Here is a 22,655-nt window from a genome sequence, read left to right as displayed (position 1 = left end):
CCTGGGCAGCGCCCAGCGCAGGTGGGGGGCAGCTGCAATGGCACCCTGCTGGGATCACGCTGCCGGGGGCGGGGCACTCCCCCACACTCCTCTTCCTCTGCCAGTGACCTTTGTTTGCATACGTTTTGGATTACAAACACGTCAAACCCGGAAGTGCGTGTTCCGGTTTGCAACCTTTTTTTTTGGATTATGACCCTTTTTTATTATTATTATGAACAATTTTTTTTTGGAGGCCCCATTGGCGAAAGCGCACCTTATTTACACCCTGTTTTGGTTTAGAAACGGACCTCGGAACAGATTATGGTTGTAAACCAAGGTACCACTGTATAGAGGAAGGGCCTTCAGTGGTGGTACCTTGACTGTGGAACTCACTCATCATTGAGGTACAGCTGACTCTTCTGAGTTCCCTCTTCAGCTGAACACTCATTTGTTCACTCAGGCTTTCACAGAACATTAGTCCGTGATCTTGATGGCTTAATATTGTATCATGTTTCCTCCTAGTGATTAAGTTGTAGCCATTTTAGTGCTTTGTGTTGCGTTTTTGCATTAGTTTTAATGTAATATATACTATTGTATTCTTTGGAAATGAAAAGTAGATAGTAAATATTTTAAATAAATAAGTAATGCCCACTATAGTTAGTTTAGACAATTCAGCTTCATAATTGGTGGTTTGAAATCGGAAAGTTTTGAAAATGACTACAGCTAGCATTCAAACACTGTTTCTAGTTTGGATAAAACAAAACAACTAAAAGGCGGTGGGGGCATTCCAAACACCTCTAGAAAAAGAATTGGGGAGGTTGCAAACTCAGGAGAACGCTATGGTTTTTTAAGAAGTGCTAAATCATGGAGTAGCTTTGCATCTGAATGCAGCCCCGTATCTAAAAGCTGTATAATGCTTACTTAACAACATTGCTAAAGGTATGGAATGGACAAGTTGAAACCACATTGTGTACTGATTGCTCCAGAAAGGCTTTTCTCAAAGATCCAACTGTGTTGGTGGTTAATGTGTTATGTTTTTTTAACTGAGATGGAGGCTGACAAACACTTGACACACGATAGTTGGATTGTAATGCAGAGAGTTCTAACCTGTTGCTGATGCCACAAATAAACTCAGCTTGGTTAAGACAAGAAACATCAAAGACATCTGCTTTGTATGACAAGAACACTTCTGTTCAGAAACATGCAGTATAAGGGGAAGTATTATATTTATTTTATATGGGGGAAGGAAGCTGTTGAGGAGTACTGTTTTGCATTGTTAACATTTGGGCCTTACACAGAGAATTTTAAAACCTGGTTTTTTATCATCAAGAGATGCATTGATATAGAAGTAAATAATAATAATCTGCTGGTAAAACCAAGAATGATGTACAGTACTATGACTGATACTGGAAGTAGTTGTACTATAAACACATTGGTCTGAGGGTTAAAAAGTAACTGTGCTATGGTCCCAAAAGCTGCGCCATCAGTTAATGTTACACATTTTTGAAACTCTGGCCAAAACTATGGAGAAACTTTAAAACGCAAGACTATTCCTGGCAATGTCCCAGTTTGGATATTGTACTACTCTTCTGATATGCTGGGTCATAATTTGAAGGAATGGGAGCATGTTGCAAATTCGTGGTCTCCCTGCTCCCCTCTCATGCACCTAATCTCTCACTTTTCTTAGGCATTGTGTGCTTCGAAAGCCAATAATGCAAATCATAGGTAGTGCTGACATACAAACAATGGTCTGCGAACCTACTCCAAGCCATGGTTTTGAAGATTTAGTAGTAAAAAGAGTTTCCAGTTTTAGTCATTTAGGGGGGAATCTGAGGCTGGAGGAGAGAATGGACACGCAAAAGAAGGGAGTAGTGAGGAAAAAATGTAAAGGGCAATTGCATGTTCCTGCTTCTTAAAATTATGGTTTGAAAAATTACCTGAATTAAGCCATGGCTTCTTCTTTTTTAAAAGAAAAGCATGGAGCAGAGAGGAGCTGCTGTGTTGGTCTGATCAAATGAAAAGTACTGTACACAAATTTACATAAATATGCCAGCTTCAATCGGCAAAAAGAATATGCAGTTACTGGGACTAACAGCCATATGTGTTGTTAATATAAAAGTGTATATCCTTCCCTTCTGGTGACTATGCACAATTCTGGGGTAGCCAATGAGTTGCCCTCCAGATGTTTTGGACGACAACTCCCATCCCATTCCAGCATGATTCAGGAATAATAGAAGCTATAGTCCAAACACCTGGGGGTGCCATGTTGACCAGCCCTGCTGTATATGCACAGAAGTGCCAAAAAGGTGCACTAGTTAATTCCATTTATCCTTTCACTGTTTGTTTGTTTGTTTGTTTGTTTGTTTTGTTTTTGCATGTGTAAACTATTTTTTGTTTCTTGTAATTTTAAATATAGTATACTGTTTGGGCATCAGAAGATTAGTACCCCGTTATGTTGTATTTCTTTCCTTTTTAAAGCATTTTTATTAAATTTTCCACTTTAACAATCTGATCAAATTACATTAAATGCTCCAAATCAGGGGTTCCCAACAAAATTTTCTCGAGGACCCCTCATCGAGCCGCTATTGTGACAAGGACCCCCATTAATTCCTAATCCTAAAATTAAAAAGTGAGAGCCAAATTAAGAGTCTTTTTAATACGTTTTTTACAGTTACAACAGAGTACTCCATCAGTATACAGTTAGTTTTAATTTTCAGTTCTTAATGAGATGAGTTAAATCTGTCCTTTGAGTTCATTATTTCTGAAATATTAGGTTCCAAACTTGAAACTTTCACTCTGAAATCTGACTGCAAATCTCTACCTGCCTACTAGTCAGCAGAAAATAACTTTTGGCTCCATTAGCACCTTTTTATTAAACAATTTTGGCTGAGTGAAACATATCCAGCGCCGTGGTGCGAAGATCCCTCCGGCGCCCCCCCCAAAAAAATTCCCAAGAATTGACAAGCTTTTTTAGGCGGGGGACCCCCAAAGTTGTTGACCATTTTTAGGAAAGGTTCCCCAGAGAAGAAGCTGACAAGAAGCAGCAGGTGGAAATTAGCAAATGATAAGGAAAGAAGGGGTGAAAGAGGGAGGGAGGGAGGGAGGGAGGGAGTCAGAGAAAGAAAGAGAGGGAGGGAGGGAGGGAGAGCCGCGCACAGCGCCCAAGCGGCTCTTGCTTTTCTTGCTGGTACAGCGAGCTGGGAGAAGAGACGGACTGACAGGAGCTCCCGTCCACCACCACCCCTCCCAGCTCGCAGCAAAGCAAGCGGAGCAGGCTTGGTAACTGGCAGCAGGGGGGAATGGGGCATCCCAAAAGTGCTCCTCCTGCCTTCTGTGCCTGCGTTCCAACGGAAGGCAGGCAGGGAAGGCAGGCGGCTCAGCCCGGGAGAGGCTGTTGCTTTTGCAAGCAGAGCTACAGCCTCTTCGGGGCTAGAGCGCCTGCGTTCCGTGGGCTCCTCTAAAGCAATTACTTCGCTTGCTTTAAGGAGAGCCAACAGAAGGCAGGCAGGCGGCTCAGCCCGGGAGAGGCTGTTGCTTTTGCAAGCAAGGTGACAGCCTCTTCGGGGCTAGAGCGCCTGCATTCCATGGGCTTCTCCCACCCAGTCACCCCTCTGTGCAAAGGGGGCTGATTTGTAAGGCGCCCGCACTGCTCCCTCACTGACAGAGGGGGTAAGACCACCACCCCAAAAAACACTGGCCCCCTCTCTCTCTGGGGGTGGGGGTGGGCGGTGGAATGGGGTGGGGGAGGGGAAGGCGCAGCTGCCGAGGTGAAGAGGCGACCTCGCGCCCGCTTCAAAGCCTCCCTCCGGGTCCTGAATTGAGGGAGCAGGGGCGCCCAGCAGCGAGTCCGCCGCCCTCCGCCGACTCGGGAGTCTCATTGGGTCTCCTCGGAGGAGGCGGAGCCACGCCAAAAACTCCACAGAACAGCGTCTGGAGCTGCTGGCCACAGGCAGGGAGAGGGCGGGAAGGAGGCAAGCGAGCTCTGGGGCTTTCGGCGTGGCGCCTCCTCCTCTGAGGAGACCCAAGGAGACTCCCGAGTCGGCGGAGCGGATTGCTAGGGGTGCCACGCCGCGGCAGCAGTGCGTGGCGCTCCCGCTGCGCGCGCGCCGCTCGGTACGCGCATCTTGGGGAGGTGATCTTGCGGACCCCTCTGGCATAGCTCGCGGACCCCTGGGGGTCCACGGACCACTTGTTGGGAACCACTGCTCCAAATTATAATATACATATCAAATAGTCTGAATATTCTGCCAAATTATAACTTTTTTAATAGGACTTCCCATGCTTCAAGTTCGGAGGGTTCTGATCGTCTCATACTTCTACTGCCTTTCATAGTCTTTTCCGATGGTTCCTCTAATTCTTTCTGTTGTTATCCTTCATTCTTCCACAGCCTCTGAGTTGTTCCCACAAGCAAGTTAAAACAAACAATGATGTGTTTCTGTGTGGATTTTATATTTATGATTCCCCTCTATAAGTTCGCAGTGTTTCCTCACAGGCTGGTGTTTCTGCCGAATCAGTCCAAAAGACTTTTCATTGCTGGCAGCCACCATCTTCACATAGTTCTGATAAAATCAAGTCTAAGCGTCTGCTCAGTAATTTTCCCAGACCGGTTGCATCAAACATTAGCCTTTCCAGGGGAGATTTACCAAATCAAACTGGAAATACAAATATAATGACATATTAAAGGCTCACCTCCCCCATAGCTGTTAAGTTCTCCCTTCTTTAAAGGGAAATTCCCTTATGCTGAATAGGCTTCCTCATGAGAAAAGGGAAAACTTGACAGCTATGACCTCCTCCTATGACTATTTATAATTCTGCAGCCCGGTCTTGACTTCCAATATGGCGGATTTCTAAATTAAAAGTGTGACACAGCCCCCACATAGATTCCAGGAAACCGTCCAAAGTTTTTTAACGACTCTTCAGCGGCTAATGAGATCCTGCTTCTGTCTGATGTCAACAAATTGGAGAATCTTTTATCCTCTTCCAAGCAAATCAATGATCAAAAGCCTTAATTATATAGTATTATTATTTCCACATAGTTTATAATTTTAGAGCCATATTATGTCAACAAATACAAAACCTTCCAGTCTCGCTTGTTATAGATAATGTAAATGGTTCTTTGGGGGAGGGGAGGGGTTGCCAAGTACTATAATAAAGCAAAGTACAATAATAAGAGAGACTCCCCCCCACCTTTCCGTTCCAACATACCATCCGTTCCAACATACCATCTTAGATGTTAATCCTTCTTCCACTCAGTCTTTTTTGGCACCTCAGTGGCTGGGTTAATTAGCAGAGTAATCCCCCCCTCCTCGCTTGAAGCATGTCCAAAACTTAAATCCAATTTTTCATCTTAAGAAATGGAACTTGATTCGCTTACGGAGACAGCGTCCAGGAGAGCCAGACTCTCCACCCAGCCCCTCCTTCCTTCCGAATTTGAGGCAGGGTTGTTGGGCATCTGCGGATGAGACTGTGTCTTCCCGTACCCCCCAGGAAGATTTTGGGAGGCTGATTACTCCCGTCTCAGCCTCTAATTACCCTGTGGGAGCTGGAGTGATGGAATTTTCAGCCATCTTCCATGGTGCCTCAAGCGGAAGTCCCCGTTATGTTGTATTTCATGCCAGAAAAATGGAAGGGAGGGAAAATAGGCAGGGTAAGCTAAGTATAGCTAAATGTTACTCGTTTCTGTGTTGAGGCCTTTGGATTGTCAAAAGTTACGCAGGAAAACTGTGCCTTTTTTGGCCCTTTTGGATGAAACTGTGCAATATATAGTAGTAGTCATATAATTTCTTGACCACAATAAAACCATTCACATTTCTGTTCTGGAGAAACTGATATTTGAGCAGAATATTATTTCTTCATCTGTTGAATAGCAAAGCTATGAATTCTCTTTCTTTGTACTATATTTTTTTAAAAATGTTGATTCAGAAGAAATGATGCTTATAATGGCATTCCTGATGCATTATTTCAGGTAGTGTTCTTCAGCACAGCTATTTCCAGACACTTTGAATGATTAGGCTTAACTAGCATAGGTTATTTATAATAAGCAGGCATTGGCAAGGTGAGTAAATAAATTCAAAGAGTAGCCTAGAATGTAACAATACATTAAAATTCAGAGCAGCACCTTTCCAAATATTGATAGAAGAATCTTTCTTACCTCATTGTGCTCCTCCGTGAATATTATTCTTGCTGAATAGATTGTACAATATAATTCTTCTTTTTCAAATTGATTTATCCTCAGGCTAGCACAAAAAAAATATGTTTAAGAGAACTTGAGGTTGGAGTTGTATGTTAAGAATACAAATCAATTAGATTTGTTTTTAAATAGCTTTTTAGATGCTTGATATTTTAACAGCATGAGGTGTAGCCTGGCCCCTGATGCTCCCAGTGATGGTGTGCTATTAAGCATATTTCAGACTTACAGGAAGGGTTTATTGGTGCTAGTAAAAGCTTTGAGGAAGAATTTGCACCCTAAGCATTCCTGTAAGTCTCCTTTTATTATCATTTCTAAAAAGGTTTTGCGTAATGTTTCTATGCCCAGAGCTCTCCCATTCCATATATCTAGTCCTGCATCTCCAACTAGCTTCCTGATATATATTTTTCATGGCTGTATCATTGACATCTTAAATACGGTACATGCATGATTGAACTGCTTCTCCCAAGCCTCCTTCTCTTTGGCTACATTCAGACAATAATATTTTGGCCTAATAAGCTGAGGTGTGAATGAGCCATGTGCCCCTGCAGGAAAGCCAGGGAACAAACCAAGAGGTCTTCAGTTAACTACAGTTTCATGTTGTATCCAAACTGGGAAGCCATGGTTAGCAGTTTGAGAATAAGGTAGGATATCAGACCATGGTTTGAAGCTGGCTTCATATCTGGGCTTCTTCTGGAGCCATTAACTAGCTTCCCAGTTGCACATAGTGCAAAATTATGGTTAACTGAAGACTTCTTAATGTGGCTATTGACTAAGGTCTATAGATACTATTATCCCTGTTAACCAGGCATTAATTCTTCTTATGTCACTAGAGGCTAAAATAACCTTGGTGACTAGGAGCACCTATCACCAACTAGTGCAGCAACGATGTCCTGGAATTGGGCAGTCCTTATATTTGGGTTACTGTGATGCACTATTCGTGGGGCTGCCCTTGGAATTTCAGAAGCTGCAGCTAGTGCAGAAGATGGCAGTGAAGGTACCGAGTGGAGAGCTAAAAGTGCTCAAACAGGCTGGCTGCTGTTAGGTACCAAGCAATGTTCAGAGTTCTGTTTCTGGTGTATAAAGCCCCAAACAACTCGGGACCAGAATACTTAAAAGATTGCCTTCCCCTCCCTATGCAGACATGTTAGGATGTTAAGATAATCAGAGAAATCCTTGCTAGTGGTACTACATTTTCTAAGCATGTCACTTGGGGTGGGAGAATGAAAAGGGGCTTTCTCTATTGTGGTGCCCACTCTTTGGAGCACTCTCTCTATTACTGGCATTGCTGATTTTATTTAGATTTTATGTATATTTTAATATTTACTTTTTAAACATTTTAGTGTTGAATTCTATTTTGTAAGCCTGTATGGGAAGCAGTGTTTAAATAATTTTAATAAAATAAGGTTTTGTTTCAGAATCCCCCCTCTATCTCTCTCACACAGAGTTTCAGTCACCAAGTCATGCCACTTCCCTCCTCCACAGCACAGCAAAACAAAAACAAAACAACAACAACAACAGCAAAACAACCCACCAGGTGTTTTTTCAGAGTCCACAAATCATGTTCTGGTTATCTCTTGTCTTGGCTACTGCAAATTTCTGTCCTTCCCTTTTATGCACCTTAGTCCTTTCATTTATGTCTAGAACTCTTCTATCCAAATCATTAATCTCCACTGAAGGGGGGGTGGGGGAAGGTGCATCCCATAATAGTACCACTTCAAATTAAGTCACAGATTGAAACTTAATTTGGTCTAATAAAGCAAGTTTTGCTACAGACCAGGCTTCTGTCTGCATAGCTATTGAATTACTGGAAATCCCCATCGAAAAGCAGATACAGTAGAGTTGAGTCATAGTGGGTTGCAGCAAAGCAAACTTACTTTATCTGTACCATTCTGCCTTGTAAGTCGCCTGCAGAGTCAGAGGCATCATGTGATGGACTGGAGAAGCAACTAGCACAATAGCAGGATAGAGTTGTTAAATTTTTGACTTGGGAAGGGTCTCTATGCAGAGCAATGAGACTAAGAGAGAATATGTGTCATAACTTGGAACATTGCATTTCTATTCTTTACCCAAGTCTAAAATTATAATTACCCATCCCCTTTCCTTACCCTTTATAAAGAGCAAGTTAGCCAGATGAAATTTGAAGGCTGTGTAAAAATCTGGTCTTTGATACATTGTAACTTGATGGGGGAATAGTAACACAAAGTTAATTGAACCTGTTGATTAGAATTTGAATCCAATTTTGCATGAACCCCATACATGTTATTGCAGATTGGGAGTGCTGTGCGTCTGTTCTCTTAAACTGAACTTTCAAAGGGGAAATTTCCATCACCCATAGGCCTACAGATTGGACCGTGAGAACTTGCTGCATCTCCTCAAATGCCTACACAGGTTTCAACATATCTAACAAAAACTCCTAGCCGTCACTTCTGCTGCATTTCATTTCATCACTCTTTTCTCTGCTGACTTTATCCCTACAGTATTTATTATTTATCCCTATTATCCCTATTATTGTATTTTAATATTCTGTTGGAAGCCGCCCAGAGTGGCTGGGGAAACCCAGCCAGATGGGCGGGATATAAATAAAATATATATTATATTATTATTATTACTCACCATATACAGTATTGCCCATTATTGTTACCCATGAATTCAGCAGATATGAAGTCTTCTGCATTCCTTAGCAGACCCATCCATTTGTACCATTGAAAGGGACATTGTGGGAGATTTTCAGTATACCACATTACCCCCGCCCACAAACACATTTAAAAGGGTGTAAGGTGTTAATCGTCCAAAGGCCTGGTTGAGGAGGGGACATTTTTGCCTGGCACCTAAAGGTGTATAATGAAGGCGCCAGCCATACCTCCCTGAGGAGAGCATTCCACAAACAGGGAGCCACTGCAGAAAAGGCCCGTTATGATGTTGCCACCCTCTAAACCTCTCGTAGAGGAGGCACATGAAGAAGGGCCTCAGATGATGAATGCAGGGTCTGGGTCGGTTCATATGGAGAAAGGCGGCCCTTGAGGTATTGTAGTCCTGAGCCATTTAAGGCTTTATAGGTTAAAAAAAAACCAGGACTTTGAATTGGGCTTGGAAACTAATTGGCAGCCAGTGCAGTTGGACCAGGATTTGTGTAATATGCTCAAACCGTCCTGCCCCAACCTGGCCACCAAATTCTGCACCAGGTTGGACAGCTGACCTACGCACATACATGTCAGGTACGTGCCATGCACACAGTGGTTGTCTGAATTGTCCCAGAATTAGTATTTGATTTCTTCAGGATAATTGGTTTAAAAATCAGCTTTCAAGATGGGAAACCTCATTGTCTTTCAAACATGACCGTTATTACTAAAGTGAAAGGTATACTTGTTTACAATTGTTGGCTGTGTTGTGTTGTGAGCTGCTAGCTTTGCAAAACAGAGGGGCAACATATTTTCTTGGCAATATGTCATTTGGCTGCATGTCGAGAAGTATAATATGACTAATGCTTTCAGCTTGGATACAGTTTGTGTTCTTAAAGTAATCATTCTGGTTTTACTCTTGAAACAAGTGCCAGAAGGCTTTCCAAGGAAACTACAAAATGGGAAATGTATTTAAATATTTTGCCTCTAATCATTTTAAGCGTGCGCTTGCACTGTAATTTTTCATTGTATTTTACAGTAACCTTATACCATACCATTATAATTATTTTTACAGTTTTTTAAAAATAAACTGGCACTGGGCAACAACCAGCAGTGTTTCCTGATAATACCCGTGTTGAACTCCCCCCCCCCCCCCGCAATCCATGTATTCAAAATTCTATGTATCTGTTGCATATTTTTAAAAAAATTATTATTGATAAGCTCTCTTGGAAAAGCATCAAGATTTTAACCAAAACCTTCACGTTTCACAAAAGGTCTTCAAGACTGAAGCTGCACCTTTATTTTTGCACAGGACTATTTTCACACATGGTCATAGTGTGGCTAGATGCAAGCAAAGTTGTACAAAGCTACCCATTTCTGTTTCAGTTACTCATTTTTCCAGTTTTAAATTCATTTCAGTACATTTCCACATCAGTTTGTGATTTTTTTATTTAAAAAAAAATTAGTTCCTACTGTAACATTTTCTGCAAGCAGTTTCCCCTAATGTAACACATTTTGTATGCCATTTTCACTAATATATTTGTCGTTTGTTTATTAATTCAATTTCTGTCCCAGCCTTCCTCCCCAAGAGGCCAGAGTAGCAAACAACAAAGCAGTAAAACATGACAACTGCAATTTAAAATAAGTTTGAACACTTAAGCACATCTAAGAATATGTAAGCCATGCTCAAGACGGCTTGCAACATGCGTAATTGCAAACATTAACAAAAGTAATCATAGGCAATAAATGAAACATCAGAAAGTACACATATTGAACAATTTCCACATAAATCATAATAAGATATAAAATAAAGATACAAAAAAAAATTAACATTCGCAAACCATCCTCCCTCAACAAAACCCTAACCCAAGAGTCTGTTCAGCCTTAGCTTTTGTAGCTGGAGTTAGCGTGGGTGGGAAAAGGCCTGCAAGGCAGAGAGCAAGTTGCGACAAACCCAAAACGTTGCCACCAATTAGATGCGACAATCCCGGCGTTGTCACTAAAACTTTCAATGATCCCACCTAGTATGTGCGGATCCCACCAATGTGATGTGCCTCCCTTTCTATACCACTAGCAGAGTGTTGAAGGAAACTGGTTATTTCACAAACCACCCACCTATCCTTCTTGCGCCCAAATAAACTGCCTGTTTAGGTTTGGGGTCTGCTAGTGATCGAAGTGCAGTTCCAGTTCTCCCAATAACGTGGCTCTGTATCCCTTTTAACTCCTGGCAAGTGTATCAGGAACCACCTTGTGCTCACAGTCAGGATTCCCTTTTACCTAAGGTTCACCCCTGCAGCCTTTGGCTACTTTGTGGCACCTTCCTCCTGGCACTTCTCTTCCCTGGGCTTGACCTTGAGGTTTTAAAACTATATTCCTGCTCCTCAGGTTAAGTCTAACCTCCTCTCTACGGTCACCACCCACTTGAGTTAGGATACTTCACTGGAATAACTAGGCACATCCGTTTTTAAGGTAACATTTAAGAAAGCTTTATTAAATTAGAGGACATGTAAAATGCGTAATGGTTTCATGCATATAAGCTCTTAGATCATGTTCTTAGTTACAGATAGCATTGGCTGAATAATATATTTCTAGTAAACTTCTCCAAAAGCACTCTAATATCTCCTATAACCACCCAAACGCTCCCGCTCCCAAAACCCCTCTCGACTCTATCAACTGAAATAACTGCTCCCCATTCCTTTTAAACTCATGGCAGTTCCGCCCCTCAGGAATGGAATGCGTCACTCAACAAGGAGGTTGGGATTAACAATTTCCACCCTGGGGTTCTATCGCAAGCCAGCCCTGTCCGTTACACAAGTCTTCCAGGATTCACAGCCAAGATGGTCCTGCTGTGAGAGCATGCTGGGTCTTCCTTCCTCTGTGTCAAGGGTGGGGGACCTGTGGCCCTCCAGAGGTTGGTGGACTCCAGCTCCCATCAACTTCAGCCAGGATGACCAGTGGTCAGGAATGATGGAAGCTGAGGTCCAATAAACATCTGGAAGACCACAAGTTCTAGAACTGAGGCTGGGTGCTGCCCACTAAGAACACCTTTCTTGTTTGCCCTTGCTGCTCTTATTTGATATGTGGATGGCACTCTCAATGGGGTGCTCATGACAATTTGCAGATATCTCTAGTAAAGGAAATGAAGAGCTTTCTGTCTGAAGCCTGCGAAGCAAAGTGGTTGGTAATGTGAGTCGGAGCTGCTAAATAGAATTGGATGCCTAGAGGCTATGTCTGCCCCCTCTTTTTAAAATGATGCAAATGAATTGCAAGAAATCTAATAATCCCTTTTAATTTTTCAGGCAACCAGCATAAAGCGTGAAATGACCTTCGCAGCATTTCAGCAGGAGGAGCTAAAAAGTGATCTGAATCAAAAACTGTCAGACCAACATTTTTTTCTGTTGGCGATGAAGGAAGAGGATTCGAAAACAGCAGACTCCAAAAAACCTGGTAGAGTTCATGAGCACGAGAAAGAAAGCACCCGCTCCATCTGCCTTCTCGAGCAGAAACGCAAAGTTGTATCTTCAAATATTGATGTGCCTCCTGCAAGGTAGGGAAGCCTGAAAAGCAGGGAAGATTGGCAAAATGACTAGCCTTCCAAGTTCAACAAGTTGGGTTTTTCTGATATAAACTATATAGCGCTTCCTACAGGTTGAATGTGTGTGTGTTGTGGAGGTTAGTGGTCATCGTTCAACATGGACCACTTGGGTAGAAGATTCACTGGGCAGCCTTTGGCCAGTTGCTACTACTCCAGTCCTGTCGTCGTAAAATAGGTATCAATAATAGTAAATTGTTTAAAGTGAAATGCCAGCAAGGAATATACTAACGCAGAGGCCTTCCACACTTATGACAGGTGAGACAATTTCATAGCCATGCTGGTGTATCATCAGGAGGGTACCAGGTCAGATAAGGCTGCCCTAAACTATACTCAGAGGCCTGATTCAGCTATAATAATTTCAGTCTGGTTTAGTCTGATAAACCATGATTTCATTAAACGAAGAATGAGCATTGTGCCTTTGCTTCTGTCTTCCCTTCTTTCTTTGTCATGCTGCAGTGGAATAGAATAGAAACTGAATTTGAAGGATGGGTATAAAACCAAGAGGCAGAGCAAGCCAATCCACAACCCTTGTGGGAAGTGTTAGAAAGCTAGAAGCTAAATGGCACCTTAAACCTAGGTAAGGTGCACAACAACGGAATGGCTAGGTGCGCTTTTTTAATAACAAGAATACAAAGCTGAAAATGAATGAACTGCAGCTAAAGTATTATGTTCATTTTTCACATGGTCTAGTCCTTCCCCTGCCCACCTTCCCTAATATTCTTAAGAGGGTCTCTTGTCCAGTCTTCAGAGAGTAGTTGGAAGTGGGGAGGTAGAAAAAGCTCCTCCTTTCCATCCACTCTGCAGTTTTAATATGAAACCTTAGGCGCAGTGCTCAGCGACTGCTTGCACTAATGAAATTCCCTGCCGCAAATGCGGCTAGAACAATTAGAGCTTCATACACCGCCTGTGGGAGGGGTTGGATGGAGCCAGTCACCACTGACTTGCCCCTTCTGGCCACAGATCAGCCATGTGGGCAGGAAGCCTGCTAGTGGTATATCTGGTGGTGGAAAACTGCAAAACGGGGGGCATTCTGGAGAGGGGGATAGAGCGGGGCTGAACAGTCTGAGATTCACTGGATAGTGAGCCTGACTCATGGCTGTTGCTGCCAGCATCAGGCTTGATCCATACAGGATTACTGCAACAACCTGGAGGTGGTGCAGGGATCAGCCCCAATCATTCTCCTGTTCCTTCCACCATAGTCACTATAAGTGGCTGGGCTGTGGACTCAGCAGTGGCTCTGCAAAGTCCCTGCAGTGGCGGGTGGGGTTTGGATTGCAGATTTCATTCTAGTGCAGTACATAGGAAATCAGTGCTGGTTGCCTTCTAGGAGTCAAGACAAAATATCTAGATCAAGCATCCCCAAACTGCGGCCCTCCAGATGTTTTGGCCTACAACTCCCATGATCCCTAGCTAACAGGACCAGTGGTGAGGGAAGATGGGAATTGTAGTCCAAAACATCTGGAGGGCCGGAGTTTGGGGATGCCTGATCTAGATTCTGGAACATCTTAAATCTTCTTGATTCCCCAGATGGCACTCCTCCCCACCCCCTGCATTTGTACTGACTGCTGCAAGTTTCATTCAGAAGACTTATCTTTCCCTCCCTTATCCTGCTTTCTCCCATTTCCCTTCTTCCTTCCTTCTCCTTTCCCTCAATGCTTGCCTTGGGGCATTAACAAAAGACTCATAAAATATATTTACCGTAAGTGTGCTTGCATTATTATGGAAGCCATTCTGTGTGATACGAACCTTCCCCAGAGTTTGAGGTAGTTGGCACCCATGATTTTGTTCTGGTCACTTACTGGACTTCCTGTGGAAATTTGTCGGACGTTATGGCACTGGGTTGTAGCTTTGATTCTGCCTCCATCCACTCTCAGATTATTAGACCTCTTGGGAAAGCTTTAGAGTTTGATATCCTGAACCCCTTCACTGATTGCTTGGTGCTGCAGCCATTAGGGAGCTTAAAATGAAATAGCAAAATAAAACAAGGAAGAAAGGGAGCTGAAGGCATAAGGAAAGGTAAGACTCTTTTTAAAAATAATTATGTATGTGGTGCTGTTGAATGGACATCGTAAGAATAGGGGTAGTAATGGCTATTTCTTCAGGGCAAGTTCATGCCGTAACTACAATGATGCTGAATAAAAACGGGGTATCAACTAAAGAGCCCCAACTGCAATTTTGTGAGAAATTACAGAAAGCAAATGACATACACTAAATGGTTGTTGTTTATTGAAAGGAGATAGGTTTGTTTGTTTGTTTGTTTGTTTTTAAAATGGCCAAGACAATAATCTAGTTGTGTAGTATGATCTGCCATATCAGGGTTCAATTGTGGCAACTTTTAATGCCAGCCCAGTCTCTGGTCACCCCTCTGCTCCCTTGACAATAGAAGGGAACCTTGAGTGCAGCAAATCCTGAGCTAGGCAATTACACCTGCAGTCACTGTTGTCTAATACAATGACAGGGAGCATCAAAGCTGAAGTGCCCCAGGTGCTCTTTTTCAGGCTAGTATGCCATGGCTTATTCAATTCGAATCAAGCTGTACTCTAAACCTCATCAAAGACTGCAGCACCTGTAGTAACTAGCCAACATCATGGCTCACATTCTCCTTGCTAACATTGCCCAATAATATTCTTGGTAGCTTAGCATGATAAAAGTCTTTTCAGACACAGGACTCACGTTTAACTCCAATGTGGTATTTACTATTAGTGTCTTTTTAATACTTTTAGTGAATTTATATTTTTGCTCTCTTTTTCTGCTGCTTGTGCAGCCTAACACAAGACTCTTGCATGCTGGTTCTTGCTACACAAATGGCCTTTGGCATCCCTTTCATTTTTCAGTCCCACCCCCCACCCACCCCGGACTTTTTTGCACCCCAGTTCCATTGACAAAGCGCACAAAAGGGGGGATAGCATTTTTATTAAAATGGTGGTAGCCACAGCATGCCTTAATTGAGCTTGTGTGAGCCACCAGTTGAAACTCTTGTACAAAGGCACAAACACATCGGTGTTTTAAATGTGTATCTCTCAGGTTCATATCACTCCAGGACCCAATGTGCTAGGCTATGCCTGATGGTGGTGTTTTTTTTTGGGGGGAGGGTTGTTTGTTTCTTTGCATATCAGCCCATGAACAGAAGCATTTGTTTGAATCTGTGATGTGTCTTGTTGAATTTGCTTTTTGACACTCCTACACAAAACCTATTTTTCTCTTTGGGTATTTGCTTCTTAAAATGTAGGTGAAATATTTCTTGGTGAATAAAAAAATAATACTGTTTTCTCATCTACAAACATATGAATATAACATAACTTGATAGAAAATTCTGCAATGTAAAAATAATATCCAACAAGTGGGTTTTTTTTAAAAAAAAACAGCTTTTAAAAATTCCTACAAGTTTTAGGAATATCTTAGGATAGCCATGACTAACTCAAGTCTACAGAGTATGTCTTGTTGTTGTTTAGTCATTTAGTTGTGTCCAACTCTTCGTGACCCCATGGACCAGAGCACGCCAGGCACTCCTGTTCTCCCGCAGTTTGGTCAGGCTCATGTTGGTAGCTTTGAGAACACTGTCCAACCATCTCGTACCGTTCTCCTTTTGCCCTCCATCTTTCCCAACATCAGGGTCTTTTCCAGGGAGTCTTCTCTTCTCATGAGGTGGCCAAAGTATTGGAGCCTCAGTTTCAGCGTCCGTCCTTCCAGTGAGCACTCAGGGCTGATTTTCTTAAGAATGGATAGGTTTGATCTTCTTGCAGTCCATGGGACTCTCAAGAGTCTCCTCCAGCACCATAATTCAATAGCATCAATTCTTCGGCGATCAGCCTTCTTTATGGTCCAGCTCTCACTTCCATCACTACTGAGAAAACCATAGCTTTAACTATACGGACCTTTTTCGGCACGGTGATGTCTCTGCTTTTTAAGATAGCTATCTAGGTTTGTATGTCTTAGTTGGATACAATCCATTGTCTTCATTCTGGTGTCAGTTTAGGAGAACAATCCATCTTGAGTATATTAACATGCACAATTAATAAAAAAATAACTATTATTTACATTCTTTGTTTAATTCTAATGACACAGCAGTGCTTAATTGTGTGCTTAACCTATTAATTCCATTGGCCCTAAATTTATCTAGATTGTGCCTATAACCTCGGAGTTTATGTGGAACCAACACAATCGTCACCATGAAATACAGCATAAAAGCATGTTTACATCACTGCCACAAGGGGTCACTAGAAAGTACTTGCAGCCTTGATACAGGAAAATGGATAAGGATTGTCCCACGCGGTTTTTAAAAAACAACCCAAATATTGTTTGTTGCATATTGTTTATTGTAATTGTATGAGGTTGAATTTGCAGTCTCTTGAGTTTCAAAATTCTTTACAAAGGAAATGAATAAGAATAAGGGTGTTGCATAGAATAGGATGGTGATCCTGTCAAACGTCACACAGCAAAACTCTTTTAATTTTTATTTAGTTTTACTAAATGATATTAAAAATGCATCAGCACTTCTGGGCAATAGTTAAGGTTAATGCTGCTCTTTCTTGTGCACTTTTGAATTACTTTAAAGTGGAGATCACCTGTTGAAGGTCAAAATGCTCACCTTGGTGAACATACATATATTAGTTGTCAAAAAAATGCATTTGCATTCCTTGCATGGCTCAGAGCAATACAAATCCCCATTAAAAATACAAAAATGCTGATGGGTTTAAAAGAGAAAATTCAAGTTGCAAATGTGTGCCTAAACAATATAGTTTTCATAAGACATCTCAAGGGAGGGAGGGAACTTCCTGCCCAAAGTTCTGCTAGCAGGGAGTTCCACAGGGCAGCGCCTGTTAAACTAAAGGTTCCATCTCTTGTGAAGGCCAGCCAAACTTCAGAGGCATGAGAGCCACCAGAGGTGCCCCCCCTCAAAGGATCTTGGTGATTGAGGCGAGTCAAATCTGAGTATAGCTTAGTTGGGTACCACCCTTTAATTTCTGGGACTGGCTCTGGAGCAGCCATGCAATGGAATGTGGCGTAGATCTTGCTTATTGGCAAGGAAGCAGTGCTATGATTCCCCAACAGAAATATGAGTAAGGATTGCAAGACGAAATGTGCATTCTGGCTGGCCAGTGTACAACAGAGCTGCTAAGTTTACTTTCAGAATGGTTGGTCCCATTTGTCTGCACAGTTAAATCAGTCACCTAGAGAGTTGTATTGTGACTAGATTTGTCTGTTTCACCTAGACAGGTTAGATAACATTCATTGTCAAGTACTAATTACTGATATGGAAATAAGAGTGAGCACCTGTGTAGAAAGGAACTGATATGAATTATGCACAGTGCTGATGATATCTGCAATTACTGAAGCAAAACTAACTCATGACAATACAGCACTTAATGCCATTAGATACTATGCTGTGTTAAATATGCACGAGCCCCTTATTTCAAAACGTTCAGGTGCTGTTCAGGGACATAAGAAATGAGTAAGTGTAATAGTCTGTCTAAAAGAAGTCAGTTGCTGAGTATCCCATGAACCATGCTTTATAGAAAAACTAAAGCAATGAAATGTGTGCTGGCACCATATCTACAGTGCAGGTATAATACAGACATAACATGACTCACACCGAAAGCTTCAGATCTGCTTCAAGACTGTAGTTCAGCTGCAATTCATCTCACTGGTTTTTATCTGAGTCTGCAGTCTAACTTCGTTGCAATTCATCCTTGTTTCTGATAATCAATTCACATATATTGCTTATAAATAGGTAGCTTCCCACTGATTTCTCCAAAATCTGGGGAAAGAAAGAAAAAGAAAGCTATTAAACTAGCTCAATTAAGGCTTGCCAGAACACCAGTTTGTATGAGCATCTTTAATCCTTTTATACTGTCTCCATAGGTAAAAAGGTAAAAGGTAAAGGGACCCCTGACCATTAGGTCCAGTCGTGACCGACTCTGGGGTTGCGGTGCTCATCTCGCTCTATTGGCCGAGGGAGCCAGCATACAGCTTCCAGGTCATGTGGCCAGCATGACAAAGCCGCTTCTGGCGAACCAGAGCAGCACATGGAAACGCCGTTTACCTTCCCACTGTAGCGGTGCCTATTTATCTACTTGCACTTTGACGTGCTTTTGAACTGCTAGGTTGGCAGGAGTTGGGACCAAGCAACAGGAGCTCACTCCGTCGCGGGGATTTGAACCGCCAACCTTCTGATCGGCAAGCCCTAGACTCTGTGGTTTAACCCACTGCAAATTCAGTGGGAATCAGAGAGATGCATTAATACAAACTGAATCTCAATATGTGTACATATATGTCAAAGGGGGGAAACAGTTAAACCAGAAGCTACTGCTGGACTCCGTTCCCATCATCCCCAGGCAGCATGACCGCTGGTCAGAAATTGCAGCTCTATTTTAAATGTATTATTTATTTGGTTTATATAATGCCCTCAGAGCAGATGGCGCTAGCTGTGAGACGTGATTTTTTAAAAAATTGCTGTCAAATTTTAGTAAAGGAGAATATAACAAAGGAAATTGAAGAAAAGGGGGAGCAAGGATAACAGGCAGAGAAGAAGTGTGCATGCACACGAAAGCTCATACCAAAATAAAAACTTAGTTGGTCTTTAAGGTGCTACTGAAGGAATTTTTTTATTTTAGGCAGAGAAGAGAAAGGAAAGGATGGTATGAGGCTAACCAGGAGCAAATAATATGTGTTAACATCTTCTAGTTTCAAGGCACTTGTATATTCTAGTTTCAAGGCACTTGTATATTCCCAACCCTCCTTTTAATGGAATACTAAATGTTCACAGTTGCATTTGCACACTTTCTGCATGTGTAATGCATGAAAGAGACAGGAGACTGTAAAACAGTCCAGGTTTTGGATCATTGCTAATGTAAGACATGGAAAAGTGACTAGAGTAAAGGACTTCAATCAATGATTGGGAAAAACAAACCCACTGTATTATTTTTCAAAAAGCCGAATCATTAGCTTGAGAGACAAATAGATGGATCATTTTCGTAGTGTGTGTTCACTCTCCTGTCTTTACACCGTTCTAAATGGGAGATTGAATGAAAAATAGACAGTCTAGATACTGCTTTTAAAGGAGATGTAGTGGATAGCATGTGCACACACAAAGCCTCAGAGAATATTTCTGTATGTTATTTTGAGATTTGTATCCTGCCAAACATGGAGCACTTAGCATGACTTATTAGCAGATACAGTTCAAGTTAATGACTGAATGCTTTGTTGCACAGTGGTACCTCGGTTTATGAACACAATTGGTTCCGGAAGTCTGTTCATAAACTGAAGCGTTCATAAACTGAAGTGAACTTTCCCATTGAAAGTAATGGAAAGTGAATTAATCCGTTCCAGATGGGTCCGCGGCGTTCATAAACCGAAAATTCGTAAACCGAGGTGTTCATAAACCGAGGTTCCACTGTAAATGGTAAAGGTAAAAAGGTAAAGGACCCCTGGATGGTCAAGTCCAGTCAAAGGCAACTATGGGGTGTGGTGCTCATCTCGCTTTCAGGCTGAAGGAACCGGCGTTGGTCCACAGACAGCTTTCTGGGTCGTGCATGATTAAACCGCTTCTGGTGCAATGCAACACTGACGGAAGCCAGAGCACAGGAAAACACCTTTTATCTTCCCGCTGCAGCAGTACCTATTTATCTACGTGCACTGGCATGCAAGTGTAAATGGGAATTGGGCATGCGAAGGTGCATTTGTACTGCTGCTGTCTCCTTTTGTCACATATGTAAAAAGGATATGGGTAATGAGAAAGAAGAGCCTTGCTCAATCAGACCACCTAGTCTAGCACCCTGTTTCTCGCTGTAGGGAACCAGATTCTAACAAACGCGGGGAAGGGGCAGAGCAAAGAGGGGTGAGCATTGGTTGTTATGAACAAGGAAAATCCTTCAGTTACAGATGATACTCCAGATTCCAACGCCAGCTTCCAGTAGGGAAAAGCCTGCTTCCATTATGGGCTGAACAACCTACAGCTGATCTGCTCTGCCCGGCAGGTGGCAAATTCCAGCAAGAGACTTGCTTCCATCTTAGGTTGAATGGGATCCAGCTGTTGGGTCTTCCTTCCCTTGAATCAGAGGATAGCACCAAGAAAGACCCAGGTGGGAAATGCAATCTTAGTAATCCAGTCACCCTAGGGGCATTTATTTGATGCTCATTTTTGTTATGTGATTTATTTTTTATTTTTTAGTAAGCGACTTCAAGAGCCTCTCAGGGTTATAAAGCAAGTTACTGTATAGGCATTCTAAATGAAATTGGGTGGGTGCTCTGTTATCCATCAGGATCATTTGGGTAATGTTGGTAAGGCCTCTTGCTCTTTTCTCAGGTGTTCATAAGTATTCAGCTAGTATGTGGGGGGGGCACTATTGCAGCAGCAGACTCTGCCCCTTTCCCACCCACCCCCATGTACATTCATTAGAAAATCTGTATGGAAGCTTACAGGTACAGACGTAAACACAGGTACAGTCCCTACAAAGACTCTAAGGGACACATGTAGGGCTGGAAATGGAGCCTGTTGACCCATTCAGGTGCCCCTTCATCATTCACAAGCAAATGCCTGAATTAATGTCAGTATCTTGCAAAGTATGTGAAGTGGCTAATTATAAGTTGGCAATATGTTCCTTAGGTAAAGGTAAAGGGACCCCTGACCATTAGGTCCAGTCGTGACCGACTCTGGGGTTGCGGCGCTCATCTCGCTTTACTGGCCGAGGGAGCCGGCTTATAGCTTCCAGGTCATGTGGCCAGCATGACAAAGCCGCTTCTGGTGAACCAGAGCAGCACTTTGATGTGCTTTCGAACTGCTAGGTTGGCAGGAGCTGGGACCGAGCAATGGGAGCCCACCCCGTCGCAGGGATTCGAACCGCTGACCTTCAGATCAGCAAGCTCTAGGCTCTGTGGTTTAACCCACAGCACCAACCGCATTCCTTACATTATCACAATTGAGCAGGGGCGGTGGGGGGGGAGATACATTCACACATTAATCTAGGGCAGGGGTTGCCAATGCAGTGCCCTCCAGATCCAGCCAGCATGGGGGTCACTGGCCAGGGATGATGGAAGTTGTAGTTCAACAACATCTGGAGAGCCACTTACTTACTTACTTACTTACTTACTTACTTACTTACTTACTTACTTACTTACTTACTGCTTTATCTTTCCCAGGGCAAACCAAAGTAGCTTACAACCAACCAACCAGACAAAAACACATACATAGATACATTAAAACCGGGGGGGGGGGTTAACATTAAAAACTTCCCATGATGTGTGCCCCAATCTAAGCTTTTGGCCACAGTGTGAAGAGGTAGAGGAAAGTCCTATGTTGTGCATAGAACATGGTGCTAGACATTTTGGGTTTATGCTGTTATTGTTGTGCCTGGGCTTATACCTGTTGAAAAAGCTAGTGGTAGTGTTGTTGCTTGTACGTAGCTTTTCTGTTTCCTGTTAATTTATGTTCTGCCCCCTTCCTTGTGGGAACAAAACTAAAAGCTCATAAATCCTCAATTAAATAAGTATATGCTTATATGATACTGCCACCAATAAAGCTTATATAAACTGTAGAGTGCTTAAGCCAATAGCCTTTGCTTGAAGAGCAGTACTGCATACCCATTGTAAATGATCATGAAGTGAGGATATGCCTTATTTTCTAGCCAAGGGGCTCAAGAAATAGCTGTGAAATTTCAGGAAACTGTTAACCAGCAGGCAGCATCCTCTGTAAAAGTAGCAGCTTTGTAGCTTGCGTTAAGTAATGTACAAAAATATCTGTTGAAGTGCCAGACATCTGTGCTTACTAAAGCAAGGCTGAGAAAAGCTGGCATCTTTGTGTATGTGTTTAATTTGTTTGGTTTTCCCGAAAATTAAAATAAACCATTTGCAGGGTTTTTTGGGGTTGTTTTTTTTTTACGGATGTTAGCTATTTGATTTTGACAGAGTACCTGCAGTTAAGGCATCCTTTATATCTGTTATCAGCTAAGGCTAGCTTTGGCTGCTGTTGCAGTGTTGTGTTGATTGAGAGGAGGCCATGAATTGTCGTATGACTTACCCTGGATGTAAGGAAAGAGTATAGGCCTTGGTATATCAATAAACAAAATAGGCCCAGTCCGTCACAAAGTGTGTCTTGTTCCGCTCCTGCTTCTGCCCATGGAGCCAGTTTGGTTAGATGTCGCAGCACCATGGAGAGTTCCTTGTTATCATCCTTCAGTGAGGGCCTAAAGTGAATACTGTAGAAGCCTTTGAGCCTCTGCGTCCAATCCAGTCCTCCTTTATTAAACCCTAGAGCAGGCATGTCAAACCTGCGGCC

The 22,655-nt window shown here is 42.6% G+C and overlaps 1 protein-coding gene and 1 long non-coding RNA gene across 5 annotated transcripts in view; one reads left to right on the top strand and one right to left on the bottom strand.

Moving 5' to 3' along the window:
- Window positions 1-22,655, top strand: part of ZNF704 (zinc finger protein 704) — a 56,453-nt gene that overhangs the window by 3,592 nt on the left and 30,206 nt on the right. For both annotated transcript variants that reach the window (XM_035126042.3, XM_035126040.3), the window contains exon 2: window positions 12,087-12,334. In XM_035126042.3, the coding sequence (XP_034981933.3) occupies window positions 12,087-12,334 (248 nt within the window). The remainder of the gene's footprint in view (window positions 1-12,086; window positions 12,335-22,655) is intronic.
- The window catches only part of LOC148684866 (uncharacterized), a 38,985-nt gene continuing 31,229 nt past the window's right edge, over window positions 14,900-22,655 (bottom strand). For all 3 annotated transcript variants that reach the window (XR_015951529.1, XR_015951531.1, XR_015951530.1), the window contains one exon: window positions 14,900-18,140. This is a non-coding gene — a long non-coding RNA (uncharacterized LOC148684866). The remainder of the gene's footprint in view (window positions 18,141-22,655) is intronic.

This window comes from Zootoca vivipara, chromosome 8 (genome assembly GCF_965207765.1).
Source record: "Zootoca vivipara chromosome 8, rZooViv2.hap1.1, whole genome shotgun sequence".
Classification (NCBI taxonomy): Eukaryota; Metazoa; Chordata; class Lepidosauria; order Squamata; family Lacertidae; genus Zootoca; species Zootoca vivipara.
The sequence above is the reverse complement of the archived record's forward strand: the minus strand, read 5'-3'. Positions and strand labels throughout refer to the sequence as shown.